Source organism: Onychomys torridus, chromosome 16, assembly GCF_903995425.1.
Source record: "Onychomys torridus chromosome 16, mOncTor1.1, whole genome shotgun sequence".
Taxonomy (NCBI): domain Eukaryota; kingdom Metazoa; phylum Chordata; class Mammalia; order Rodentia; family Cricetidae; genus Onychomys; species Onychomys torridus.
Window position 1 is genome coordinate 11,725,010 of NC_050458.1, and position 12,807 is coordinate 11,737,816.

The 12,807-nt window shown below is 42.3% G+C and overlaps 1 protein-coding gene across 7 annotated transcripts in view; it reads right to left on the reverse strand.

The window, feature by feature from the left end:
- Nucleotides 1-2,149: 2,149 nt before the first annotated feature.
- Nucleotides 2,150-12,807, reverse strand: part of Sybu (syntabulin) — a 109,503-nt gene continuing 98,845 nt past the window's right edge. For all 7 annotated transcript variants that reach the window (XM_036208614.1, XM_036208618.1, XM_036208613.1 and 4 more), the window contains 3 exons: nucleotides 7,904-8,107; nucleotides 5,909-6,058; nucleotides 2,150-3,972 (listed from right to left, as the gene is read on the reverse strand). In XM_036208614.1, the coding sequence (XP_036064507.1) occupies nucleotides 2,868-3,972; nucleotides 5,909-6,058; nucleotides 7,904-8,107 (1,459 nt within the window). In that variant the 3' untranslated portion in view covers nucleotides 2,150-2,867. The remainder of the gene's footprint in view (nucleotides 3,973-5,908; nucleotides 6,059-7,903; nucleotides 8,108-12,807) is intronic.

A 12,807-nucleotide genomic window follows, 5' to 3' on the forward strand; every position in this document is an offset into this window, starting at 1 on the left:
TCACTAGACAAGACCAGTGAAGGAGCTGAGCAATTGAACCATACCTAGGAATGTGCAGGGGTTGGTGCAGGTGGAGGTGGTTTGGGGGAACTCATCAGGCAAGGTGAATGGTGTACATCTGCAGCTAGACCTGAGAATGTGGTCATGGCATGGACAGGCAAGGTTCTGGTCTCCCCCAGATCTCCCATAAATGTAAACTGATGAAGTCATTAAGACTTTGTTATTAAAGCCAATGAATACATTCTTGTTTTCACATTATACATCTTCATAGAGTTTTAACACTACACTCAAATCTCTGTTTCTCCTCCTCCTTCACCTAGTTTTCTTCACCTTTTGGAGAGCCTCTTCTCTAGCTTTGTCATTTCTTCATTCCTCACTTCTCTCTAAATGTGGGAGTAAGATAGGACTTAGTATTTAACCTTCTTTCCCATTTCTTGGATAATTTCAACTGTTTTGTGTTTTTAAATACTGTGCAGAATCAAGGAGCCCAAATTTTATAAGTAGCTCTGGCAGCTCCTGGGATCATTGTAAGTATATATACAGTTACTTACTTGGCATTTCCACATAGCTATTGTAGTAGACATCACAATTATTTTTCTTAGTCAAACATGATTCTCTTGAACGCTTCATTTTCAGCCAATGGTATTCATTGATATAGTTGCTCAAGCTGGAGACATTTGAGTTATCCTTAATTTCTTTCTTTTCCTTTTACCTTCCTTCCCTATCACCAATTATTATTTCTGTGCTTATTCAACTTAATCAATTTATGTTCTTCCACAGTCAAGTAGTCAATCTTCCATCTGCCCTGGGACAACAGAATTGTGCTTGGTCTCCTTTCTCATTCCCTCCCAACTACAATACACCCTATACCCAGCAGTTAGTTTTGAAAAACAAACATATCATTGTTCTGCTTAAGTCCATTAATATTTTCTAATTGCATTGACAGTAAACACAAACCACTATGATGGGTTACTTGCCCCCTATGAACCAGATTCCTCTCTATTCCCTTCTCTTCTCTCTACCAACCTGGCCTCTCCCCATGCTCCTAAAACATGGTGAACCCTTTTTTACTTTTGGAGTCTTCACATTAGTTCTTTTTCTCCTGCCTGCCTATTTGTTACCAACCCAGTAAAGTGGCTACCTGGCTTGTGAGATCCCAGGAAGTGGCTGTTGGATGAATTAGTATATAGTGATTTCTAGATCTATTATTCTTTTCTAAATTCTTGACACTTGTGCATGGGACAGAACACAGACTCCTGCCCCATTCACAGAGCTAAAATATCAATGGAAGATATGGGTAATAAGACATTAAAGATATAAATACACAACAATGACAGTACATTATATTTAAAGTGCTATGGAGGAAAAGTTTTGGGGTGAAAGGCTATTTCTGTAGTAACGTAGAAGAGGCATTTTCATTGCAGACATTTAAAACCCTGGCTTCTGAAGATGAACTTAGAGATCTTGAACAGTTTTGCCCTCTGAGGCTCTTTAGCTCCATTTGCAAAGTAGAATACCCACTTCACAAGGCTCATCAGAATCAGTCACTGCCGATCTTTTCCTCCACCCACCCCTATGCTATCACTGAAAAGGAAGGAGGACAGAGGATGGGCAGTACTTCTGTAATCTCCCCAGGGGAGGGAGATTAGTTCTAGCTCTGGTCTCTAATAAGCTTCAACAAAACCACCCACCTTTCCTGGAAAGAGTTAACACATGCCACTGATTATGTGTGCAAGCAAGTGCATGGCTTATTTAAGATAAACACAGCTATTCTTATTTTAGAAATAATGTTTTTTAAGGTAATACATATTTACCTTTCTTTTTAAAGAATTTGTTTTATTTTTAAGTGTGTGTGTGAGAGAGAGAGATAGAAGGGGAAAGGTATTTTTTGAGTGTATACTAGTGTTTGGTAAGAAGGTGTTGTGAGCCACCTGGGTGCTGGGAACAGAATTCAGGTTCTCCACGAGAATAGTTAAGTTCTGCTCTTAACCACTGGGCCATCTTTCTAGCCCTTCACATTTCTTTAATAATCATTTTTCCTTTCTCACTTCTCTGAATGATTACATTTTACAGAATATTGTTAATAGAGAATGATCTACTTATTTGGCCTTGTATAGTGGTAAACTCACAATTATAGGAGGCATAAAGCTTTAAATGGAAACACTAATTTTTATTTTCATGCTGAAGTGTGTGGGTACAAACAATTTCCAATAAAACACTATATATAATAAGCAAAAAATAAGTTAGTACATTGTAAATTTACATAGTTCCATCAACTGACAGGTTTAAGAGCTAATGAGCCTTTTAAGATTTCGGAGCTACATTTAGTTAAAAAAAAAAAAAAAATTCCAAACACTCAAACCTTATCAACCTTAAGAAAGACAATAAAGAGCTATTCAAGTGTTCTTTGAACCAGTTACACAAATACACTTTTATTTTTGGTTACAGTCCCCTGCTATGCACAAGACCATTGGAATGCTGGAACAATTACACATTTTGGAACGGCACAAAGCGAAGCAAGGAGATAACATGCCAGCCTTTAGGGAGGCTGTGGTGGAAGTGCAAACTGCATTTCCTCTTCCTGGACCATTAGTACGAGAACGGGCACCTCAGACGACACGGCAGGGGCATGAGCATGCTTTCTACACCACTCTGGTGGGGACAGCTACCAGAACTAGGTTTCCATGCCTTGGGAGACACCTCTGGTTTCCGACAGTGAACGAGCTTTTCAACTGACTATAGTGCAAATCAAATATCAAGGGGCAAGACGACAGAACAGAGACTTCCCCTGACCCACCTGCTGTTGCTCTACCTGGCGTAACACCACACGGACACATTGGCGCGCGCACACACACAGTAACAACTAATTAGGTTTTGATGTGGAAAGCTGTGCGGCGTAGTGAGTGTAGGGCCACCACACAGCAGCCCCGGAGCAAGGCTCCGATATTGTAGACAGGATCTGTACCCCCTCTCTGAGTACTGAATGCCCACAGAACAGTGGGCACCACAGGGGCAGCCACAGCCAGTAGATCCACCAAGAAACTGCTGCTCCAATACTGCCTCACAACACCTCCCTGAGACAGCGAGAGGATGCTGTCCAGTCTTTCTTCCGTGTAGGCTGCAAAATCTAGCTCTCTCATGAGGCGATTTGTACCAGCTTCCATAGCTGCCTTGCTGAATGGAATCTCCACGGGAGACAGAAGGATGGCTGAGTTGGGACTTCTTGGAGTTAAATCAACCATTAAGGCAGAGATGGATTCTGGGAAGCTTTCCATTGAGTCAGCTCCAGATTCATCCGGGGATGCTGAGCTTGTGGGACAGGAGTCCTGAAGCCTTAGCACGCTCTGAAGGAGCTCTGAGATGGCAGGGCTGAAGGGCACCACGTCGGTCTGCACTGCTTGCTCCACCACCAGACTGCCCTCTTCCTGGCTCACCAAGGGAAGAGCCTTGAGGGCTTGTGGCCCTGGGGTAGAATGAACAAACTCCAGGTCACCAGATTCTGTGGCGGTGGCGGTCACCATCTCATCTAACATATCTGTGCCCTCGGCCATGCTGTCTCCCAACAGAAGCTCACTGTCAGCACCTTCCTCTGTAACCTGTTCTTCCAGAGATAACCCATCTGCCATTTTGTCAAATGCGGCGCTCGGGGGTAAGCTTTTCGCTGGGGAATCATCACAGGAAAAGTCTAGGCACAGTTCATCCCTCAGGGAGCTATTGTGTGCCATCTCCATGCTTTGGAGTAGGGACTCTAACTTCTTGTTTTGGATGTTTATGTCCACAAAGTACTTCTGAATGCCTTTGTCTTTATCAGCCAAGTTGTTCCTCATGGTCTCGATGACCTGTTTGAGCTGTTTAATCTCTTTCCTGGCTTCCTTGAGTGCCAGCTGAGCCTCCACTCTGTGGCACTCTTCTTCAATCCAGTCTTCCCTCATCCGACTCAGCTGAGACTTGAGCTCCCCGATCTCAGACTCCCTAGAGGAAAGGCAGGCAGCGTTATAAGCAAAGGGAACTCTGGAATAGACAGCTCAGGACTGACACCAGCCCAAAGGCCACGCTCTTCCGCACGAAATCCAGGAGTTAAAGCAGTTTCTGTTTCAGATTTTTCTTTTCTTTTTTTTTTTTTTTTGGCAAGCATTTGCCACGGAACCTCCCCCTGTAATTATAAAACAGCTCAGCTAATAATAGTAACTCGAATCAGCTTCAAAATAGCTGCCATTGTTTCCTATTCGAATACTTATTGTGGAGCAGGGATTGGACCAAGTACTTTGCTACCATTATCCTCTACTCAAAACTCAGTATTTGATGTTTTACTATTTGTTTCTTAGCCCACTTCTAACTTAGTAGCTTATTCTTTCATAATGTATGTAAACAGCTGTAGAAGAAAAGCCCACATCTCCTTTAATTACGAATTAAAGAGAAGCTGAGATGATCAGTCATAGCCTTGTGTAACTGTCCTTAGAGTCCAGGGTTTCGCTGTGTAGCTTTGCGCCTTTCCTGGAACTTGCTTTATAGACCAGGCTGGCCTTGAACTCATAGAGATCCACCTGCCTCTGCCTCCCAAGTGCTGGGATTAAAGGTGTGCGCCACCACTGCCCGGCTTTTTAAAATTTTTTAAAAATTTTATTTATTTATTATGTATGCAGAATGTATGACTGAAGGCCAGAAGAGGGCACCAGATCTCATTACAGATGGTTGTGAGCCACCATGTAGTTGCTGGGAATTGAACTCAGGACCTCTGGAAGAGCAGTCAGTGCTCTTGACCTCTGAGCCATCTCTCCAGCCCCAGTGATACTTTCTTGAAATTATAAAATGCTAAGTCTGTCCTGCCTCAGAAAAGATCATAGTTAACCTCTGAGAGTCTTACCGTTCACAATAACCTATTTTAAAACCTTTTCCAAGAAATTCTTACATAGAATTTCTTCAAAGTCAATGCAAATGTATATCCTCTTGGTACTTGTGAATACCAAGACCAAGCAGTCCATATCTTCATGTATCTAAGAGCTATTTTACCAAGTTTTCCTGCTTTTTTTTTTTTTTTTTTAATGCCTTTTCTTACAAGAGTTCAAAACTCCCCCTGGATTTTTCATAAATCACAGTAGTCTACCTGGAGGTGAGCTTGGCTCTCAAGTCCCTTTCAATGAGGTAAAGAATCAAACTAAATAAGAAGATAAAAACTCCCTGCCTGTACTGTCTGTTTACGCTTTACCAGTCGAGCTCACCAGTTCTTCACCATATCCTGTGGCAGCAGCAGAAGAGATCAGAGCAGGTCAGTTCCCAGAGAATGCAAATGCTACCTTCACTAAGGACCTAGCTTCCTAGTTACAGCTAGTATGTCCGGCAGTCACCTTGTCTCAAGAAATTCCAAGAGGAAACTATGAAGCAGAAAATATGGCTTGCCCCCAATATGTCAACAGTTCTTTTCTGTCTGTGATAAGATCTAGACACAGGCTGGTTTTGTTTTTGTTGTCCCCCCCCCCCCCCAAGCCCTAACGACAGTCCGAGAATAACAAAGCACTTCCTTCAGCGTGGAACTAGCTGGCAGGAGCCTCAGCACACACAGCTATCCACTCTCTCCAGAGATTATCGGGGCCACTGTGACCTGTTCTACTGGAAGCAGAAGATTGTTCCTGCAAGTGTTTCTGCCATTTAAAAATAGTCATGCACACACCCAATTCTTCACGGTGAAGCTGAGCACACCCAGGAGATAGGGTCTCCTCTAACCTACCAGCTTCTGTGAGCTTCTGCAAAAACCGGGGCACAGACAATCATGAAATGACTCTCTTTGAAGACAGAAAATGTTAATAGAACTGTTTTCTTTTTCACCCTTCTGTGTAATCTTGGCTCCTATGTCACTTTCTGAAAAGAAGGGACTGTGCTAAGCTTCGAGGGATAGACAATCCAGATTTACCTCTCATGAAGTCGGCGCTCAGACTCCTTCAGCTTGGTCCTCAGGTGCCTCACGGTGACCTCCTTCTGCTGTAGAGGAGTCAAATATTGCTCTGGATTTGGGGGTTTGACACCGTGATTTTCTCCACAAGACATATATCTTCCAGACCTCCTGAAATAATTCAAGCAGAGTAATAAGATGTTAATCCTCTCTTCCCTATTTCCTTTTCTTTGGAAAGAAAAGAATGGTAATAAACTGGATGTTTACACACACCCCTTTCAAATTGGGAAGTAATTAAGACATAATGAGCATAGAGCCTGTGTGATGGGATTAATGCCCTTATCAGAGATGCTAACTACTGGGAAGATGAAAGAAATGAAGAGTAAATATGATCTGACTGTATGATATGCATGTATGAAAGTCTCAATGAAAACGTTATTTCACACCATTAATAATATGTGCCAAGACAAGTGAAAAGAACTCTAGAGAGCTCCCTAGATCACGTCCTTCTTTGTGAAGATTCAATAAAGAGGAGTCTCCAACACACAAGTGAGCCTTGCCCAGAACTTGACTGTGTTTGCATCATTTCAGACTCAATCCCCAGAACTGAATGAACACCTCACTTGTCTTTGTGTCTGGAGTCACCTGCTCCAGCAGTTCAAACAGACAAGAAATTAACAGAGTGGAATAGCATCAGTGTGCTGGAGTTGGGAGTCACAGAGCAGATAACTGTGTCGGAAGACGAACCATGACACGCCAGCCTGCCCTAGGGCTGTTTGTTATGTGGAAGACTGAGGTATGTGTGTTTGTGGAAGGCTGGGGCAGCACAAGAAGGGTTTCGAAGGCATAGGATTGATTTCATATGAAATAGTGCATGCTTGTCTATCCAGGGCCTTGGCTATGAATCAGTTCAGATTAACAGCTAGTAACATTAAAGAACAGAGTGGGGTGGGGAGGGGGGACCAGGAGGGAAGAGTGAGACAAGATGACCTAACTTTCCTCAAAGTTTGCCCCTGCCTGAAGATCTTGCTTATTATTACTTGAATTCAAATTGTTCTGAAGTCAGTAGCAGTGTGAATGTGCTGATTTGGTAGGAATGGAAAGTTCCGTGTTCAGAGGGAACAAGGCCACTCCACTCTTACTAGTGTGCTTTGTGGAGAAGCACTCAGTGTTCTGCAAACACAGTCCAGCTGGCATCTTGGCCCCTCCTCAGGCTGAGCCTGGGTATCCAGGCAGTAAGAGAGCTGACTAATGAGAACAGGGATGCTGGGGAGGAACAGGGCTGTGGAGGGCTGCCAGGCTCTCCTCTAACTCTGGACTCAGTTCAAGCTCCCATGCTGCTTGTCCCTGTGCCTACACTCTTGCTCACTATGGCCCATGTTCAGTTCCCAACCCTCCAAGCCCCCTCTTCTCCATCCCCTCTGGCTCTGCCACCCCTTTCTTCTTCTGCCCACCTCTTTCCACCAACTATTAATGCCCCCACCCACCTTTTAGATATCATGTCAAGTTTTATTTTGTTAGTGTGGCCTCTCTGATTGCTCTGTCCCACCAGACCACTGCCCCACCTCTTACATATTCATATAGCAACAGATAGTTGCAGAATAATCTAAATTTGTTTTTGTATTAGAATCCTTCTCCTGTGGGCAGAGAGCCTAGGGCCACTTCCATTCAACCCTCCATTCTAGGTGTTGAGCACAGACCCTGCTATTCATTTGATGGAGGAGTGAACACAAGAACAACTCCTCCCTGTGCCTATAAAATGAGAACAGCTCCCTGCTATTGTGCTGTTTTCCCTCCCTATCCAGTAACCAATTGGACGGTCCAGTGTTGTTTCAGCTTGTGGTTTGTGTCTTTCTGCATCAGCCCTGAAAGGATTAGCTAACTGTGAAAAAGAAGGGAGGTGTCTTATTACAGATTCAAGTAGGGAATCAAGAGTTATATAATTTTTCTCATCTTAAGAAAAGTTCCAAACTGGACAAGTTAAAAAGCATCCGTTCTGTGGCCAATGGGACTCACCTCATAACTGGACTACAGTCACTTCCTTTGTAGGAGCCGGAGTTGCTGCTACTTGGAGAAGAAGGGGCGTAGCTAGGGTGGATGTTACTGGGACTCAATGGATTCCTGCACAGAATAGACACAAGATCCTTTTCCCTTGGGGATGGTGGGCTGCTGCCAGACTTGTGGGATGATGCTCCATTGCTCCGGCCGTGGGGACCTCGGCTGAAAGAAGAGCATTACAGATGCTAATCAGAGGCCTTGTAGCTGGAGATGCACAGGTGTTCCCCTGCTCCTTGCTACAGCTGCTTGCTGTAGAGGAAATGTGACTGCTAGAGTTGACTGAGCCATTGTGGTCACTTATGTGGTCCTCATGAGCAACATTTTCGTAAACCTCCTTCCTGTTTGCTCCCCTTTTTAATCATGAACACAAGGAACTACTCCCTCTCCTGTTGTTTTCAACACTTTCTATTTGGTCTTGTTCCTTCCTATAGGAGGCTGATGCCTTTCTAGTGAGAAGTGGAACACTATTGCCCTCCTCCAAGACTTTCAGTACTTTCCCATCGCCTCGGAGCTAGACTTCTTAAAATGGCTCACAGGTCCAGTTAATCATTTCTTCCAACCTATCCCACCATTCCTAAATACACCAATATTCCAAATGAATTAGATTCCTGAATAATCTATACGTGTGCTCACCTTTATATTTTGAACCTATAATTTTTGCCATCTAGCATGACTGCTGGATTATACACACACACACACACACACACACACACACACACACACAATCACACACACACACACACACACACACACACACACACACACACACACTACACACACCACACACACACAGGCACATCACATGTAACACACACACAAACATCCCGCCTTCCTTGGAGAATTGGTTTGAAAATCTAGCCTGGTGTGGTATACCCCTGTACCACCAGGAGGTAGATCAGGAGCCTAAGGTCATCTTTGACTACAGAGCAACTTTTAGGTTAATCTACATATTATGATACCTGTCTTTAAAAAAGAAAAGCCAAATTGAAAAGGTATATAACTTTCTTCCAAAAGCTTCGTGCACCTCGGCTCTAGCCTGGTACTACAGGATCAGCTTGTTTAGATTCTTCCTGTTAATCTAGTTCCAGAGATTTTGATATCCAGTAGAGTTGGAAAGCATCCAGAGAATGCTGAAATTACTTAAACAGGATAACATGTTCCATCAGGAGTTTTGCTGGGTATTACAGGAAAATCAAGAAGAACATTCTTTTCATACAGCAGCACTGCTTCCTGAGAACCTCTCCTATCTGCAGCTTGAAGTCTGGCCCTGTCCACTGATGCATTTCAGGGAGAAACATGTGTAAGAGTGAGAGCTAGTATGACTGAGGGCTCAACGCCTATAATCACTTACTTAAATTCAAATGCAATTTCAACTCACTGTCAACCAAGTACATTGCACATTAAAGAATTCTAAACTTACAAGTTCTTTCCTCTTGAAATCATCCAAATCGACTGGCTCTCCTTTTCACAAAGGAGGAGACATTTTATATGGAACAGATGGGTTGATGGCTTAGTGACAAGCTGACTTCAGCAGCCTAAGGTTGGGAAGAACTTCACAAGTAGCTGAAAAGGAACATGTACTCTGGCTTGGATTTTCTTCTCTATGCTTCACTTCTAAGCCTGGCCCTGGCTAGTGTATTTCCCAATGTGGCTACAAGCAAATATGGAGGGTTAACCCTTGCAAGTGGTGAGAGAATATAAAGAATTACCAATAACTTTGACACAGGGAATTTTATTCTGTGTTAACCATCTCTTAGAGCAGTGATCCTCAACCTTCCTAATGCTGCGACACTTTAATTCATTTCCTCATGTTGTGGTGACCCCTAACCATAAGATTATTTCATTACTACATCATAGCTGTACTTTTGCTGTTAGGAATTATAATGTAAATATCTGATATGCAGGATATCTGATATGCAACTCCCAAAGGGGTTGTGACCCACAGGTTGAGAACTGCCGCCTTAGGGCCTTCTGTGACATTGGTGCTGCTCTAGATACTTTGTGAACACTTGACCCTGATCCTGTCAGACAGATGCAATCACTGGTTCCCATTTACCCATACTCATAGAGGAACAGGGAAAATAAAGAGTCCAAGAATGTATAGCTGATCTGGGATTCAAAACTGGAAAATTTAAAACTTAACAGTAATGTCTCCCACTTTATAGAAAGGGAATACATTGCTTTGGTCCTGTAAACAATTTTATCAGGTTCTCATTCAGATATAGTTATTCTTTGAACAATCCACTTGGGCATTTACCCATTCACCTTGCAACAAAGTGCTGAGGTATATGACCCATGACAAGCATTAAATTAGGTGGTTTCATGGAAACTTACCTACTACACAGAAAAAAGCAAAGACTCATCAAGCTACAAAACATTACTCAAATATTATAAAACATATAATCAAGTCTTCGTATGTGTTTCAGGACATGAATTTCATAATGCCTTAAGAGCTAATTTTCAAAACATAAACTTCATGTTTAAAACTATTACTTTTTCTTCTTTCATTTATTTCAGCTCAAACGTTAATCAATATGGACATAAACTTCATCAATTATTTTCATCATTTTCAAAGAAGAAGCTGGAGTTCCATGTTTGTGCTGGCCATGGAGTTTCTCCACCATTCTTTGTTCTAGAAGACAAGAGCAATGTAATACACAGAAACGAGAAAATATGTCACCCTGCGCCCTTTCTGAATACCTGAACAGCTTAATGTAAAAGTACATATAGAAACCTCGCAGGAGCCCAAAGGATCTCTGTTTCCTAGTCACAGGCCCTTCATTTCAGGTATTATCACCACCAGCATCCCACTGTTTCTCCTTTATCAACATCATCATCATTATTACTATCAACATTCCCTGCTGTCATTGTTTTGGACTTAACTCTGTTACTGTCAATATCCCAAGTTCATAAGTTGAGGCCCTAATCTCCAAGACTTGAGAATGTGACATTTGGAGACAAGGCCTTTAGAGAGGTAGGCAGTTGTGACTGGCCCTTATTCAATTTAACTGATATACATATAATAAGGGAGATTTTGGACATAGATGTGTACATAGAGATGATGATGTAAGGATACACGGGGTTGGGCATCTCCAAGCCAAGCAGATAGGCTCAGAAGAAGCCTACCTATGAGACTTTGATCTGAAAGTACCCAAAGAGGCAAGTAAGTGTCTGGTGTTGCTCAGGCCAGCCGCTCTATGGCACTTTGCTCTGTAGTTCACTAGTAGAAGCATCATGTTGATTTTCTTTTACGAATATACCCCTCCCACTTTAATCAAGGTCTGGACTCTTGTGATGTGGTTACCTACATCAGCTCACTTAACTCAGTGATACTATGGTCATTTCTGTTTTCCTGAACAGCAAATGAACCTAGAGTCATACACCTAATAAACAATGGTGTATTTGATGCCAATGGCAACTACCCACTAACCTCACTCCTATTTCTATCACTTCTAGACAGATTAATGTTTTAGTTTAAAAAGATACTTCCTTAGAAGTATCATTAGAATTGGATAATAAGTTAGTTGATTGCAAGTCTCTAAAGCTTTGCTTTAGAGATAACCTGTCAAAATTTTTTCAACAATTTCATGTTTTCTTCACATCTCAACACTTTCATTGAAGCAGGAAGCAACTAGTTATATATTTGACTCTCCTACACAGTCTGAGATAGGTAACCAGCCCACTTACAGCTGTCCTTAATGCTTGGTGCTGTTGAACACAAAGATTACATGAAAAGCCTAAGATATTCCATCACTGAATTTACTGATGGCTGTCTGTGCCTAGGTCAGTGAAAGAAACGAGGAGCCAATCTCAATTTCCAAATACTAATTGTTGTGAAAACTTTGAAGTCTATTATTTGGCTATAAAAGATTCTGTTGTGGGACTGGAGAGAGGGCTCAACGGTTAAGAGAAATTATTGCTCTTGCAGGTGGCCTGGGTTCAGTCCCCAGCACCCACATCAGGCAGGCAAAACTGCTGGAAACTCCAGTTCCAAGGCATGACACCTGAACCTACATACACAGAAATAAGAAAACAAAAACAAAAACTAATCTTAAAAAAACAATTCTGCTGCTGGGTGGCAGTGGCACACGCCTTTAATCCCAGCACTTGGGAGGCAGAGCCAGGTAGATATCTGTAAGTTCGAGGCCAGCCTGGTCTACAGAGCGAGATCCAGGACAGGCACCAAAACTACACAGAGAAGCCCTGTCTCGAAAACAAAACAAAACCAAACCAAACCAAAAACCCCCAAACCAAAACAATTCTGCTATGTTTGATTTGTACTAATTGTATTATATTTACTACATCAATTTTTGATCACTTAAAAAAAAACCCCTAAGTTTCAGACTAGAATGTTTTCTCTAAGCTCTCCATCTTGAAATGTAATGACAGACTTAAGTTCATTTGAAATGCTCAATAAAATGGCCTCTTTTTTTTTTTTTTTTAATCTGGCTCATTTTCTTTGATACCATTTACCATGGGGATGTGCTTGCTTCTCAGGGGAGGACTTGTCTCATCTATACTGCAAATGTTTACATCCCTCCCCTCTGATCCCAGAGGCACTTTATATCCCAAGCATAGAGGGGGCTGGACAGAGCAATAGTTTACTGTGGGCTCTACTTTTTCTCATGGGTTAGATTGGATTTGCCTTTAACAGGAAGCTATGCACTGGAGGCATCTTAGTTCCATCTATAAACATCAGTCAAGCCTTCTGTTCGCTCAAGAGAAATAGGAAATGTTTGCACAGGGTTCCAGAGCTGTAAGCCTCTGGAAATGGAAATGATCTTGAAAAACATATACTATTAATACTTGGAATAATTTTTGAATGCAATGGCCTGGGACAGTGATGTGACTTAATAAAGTCA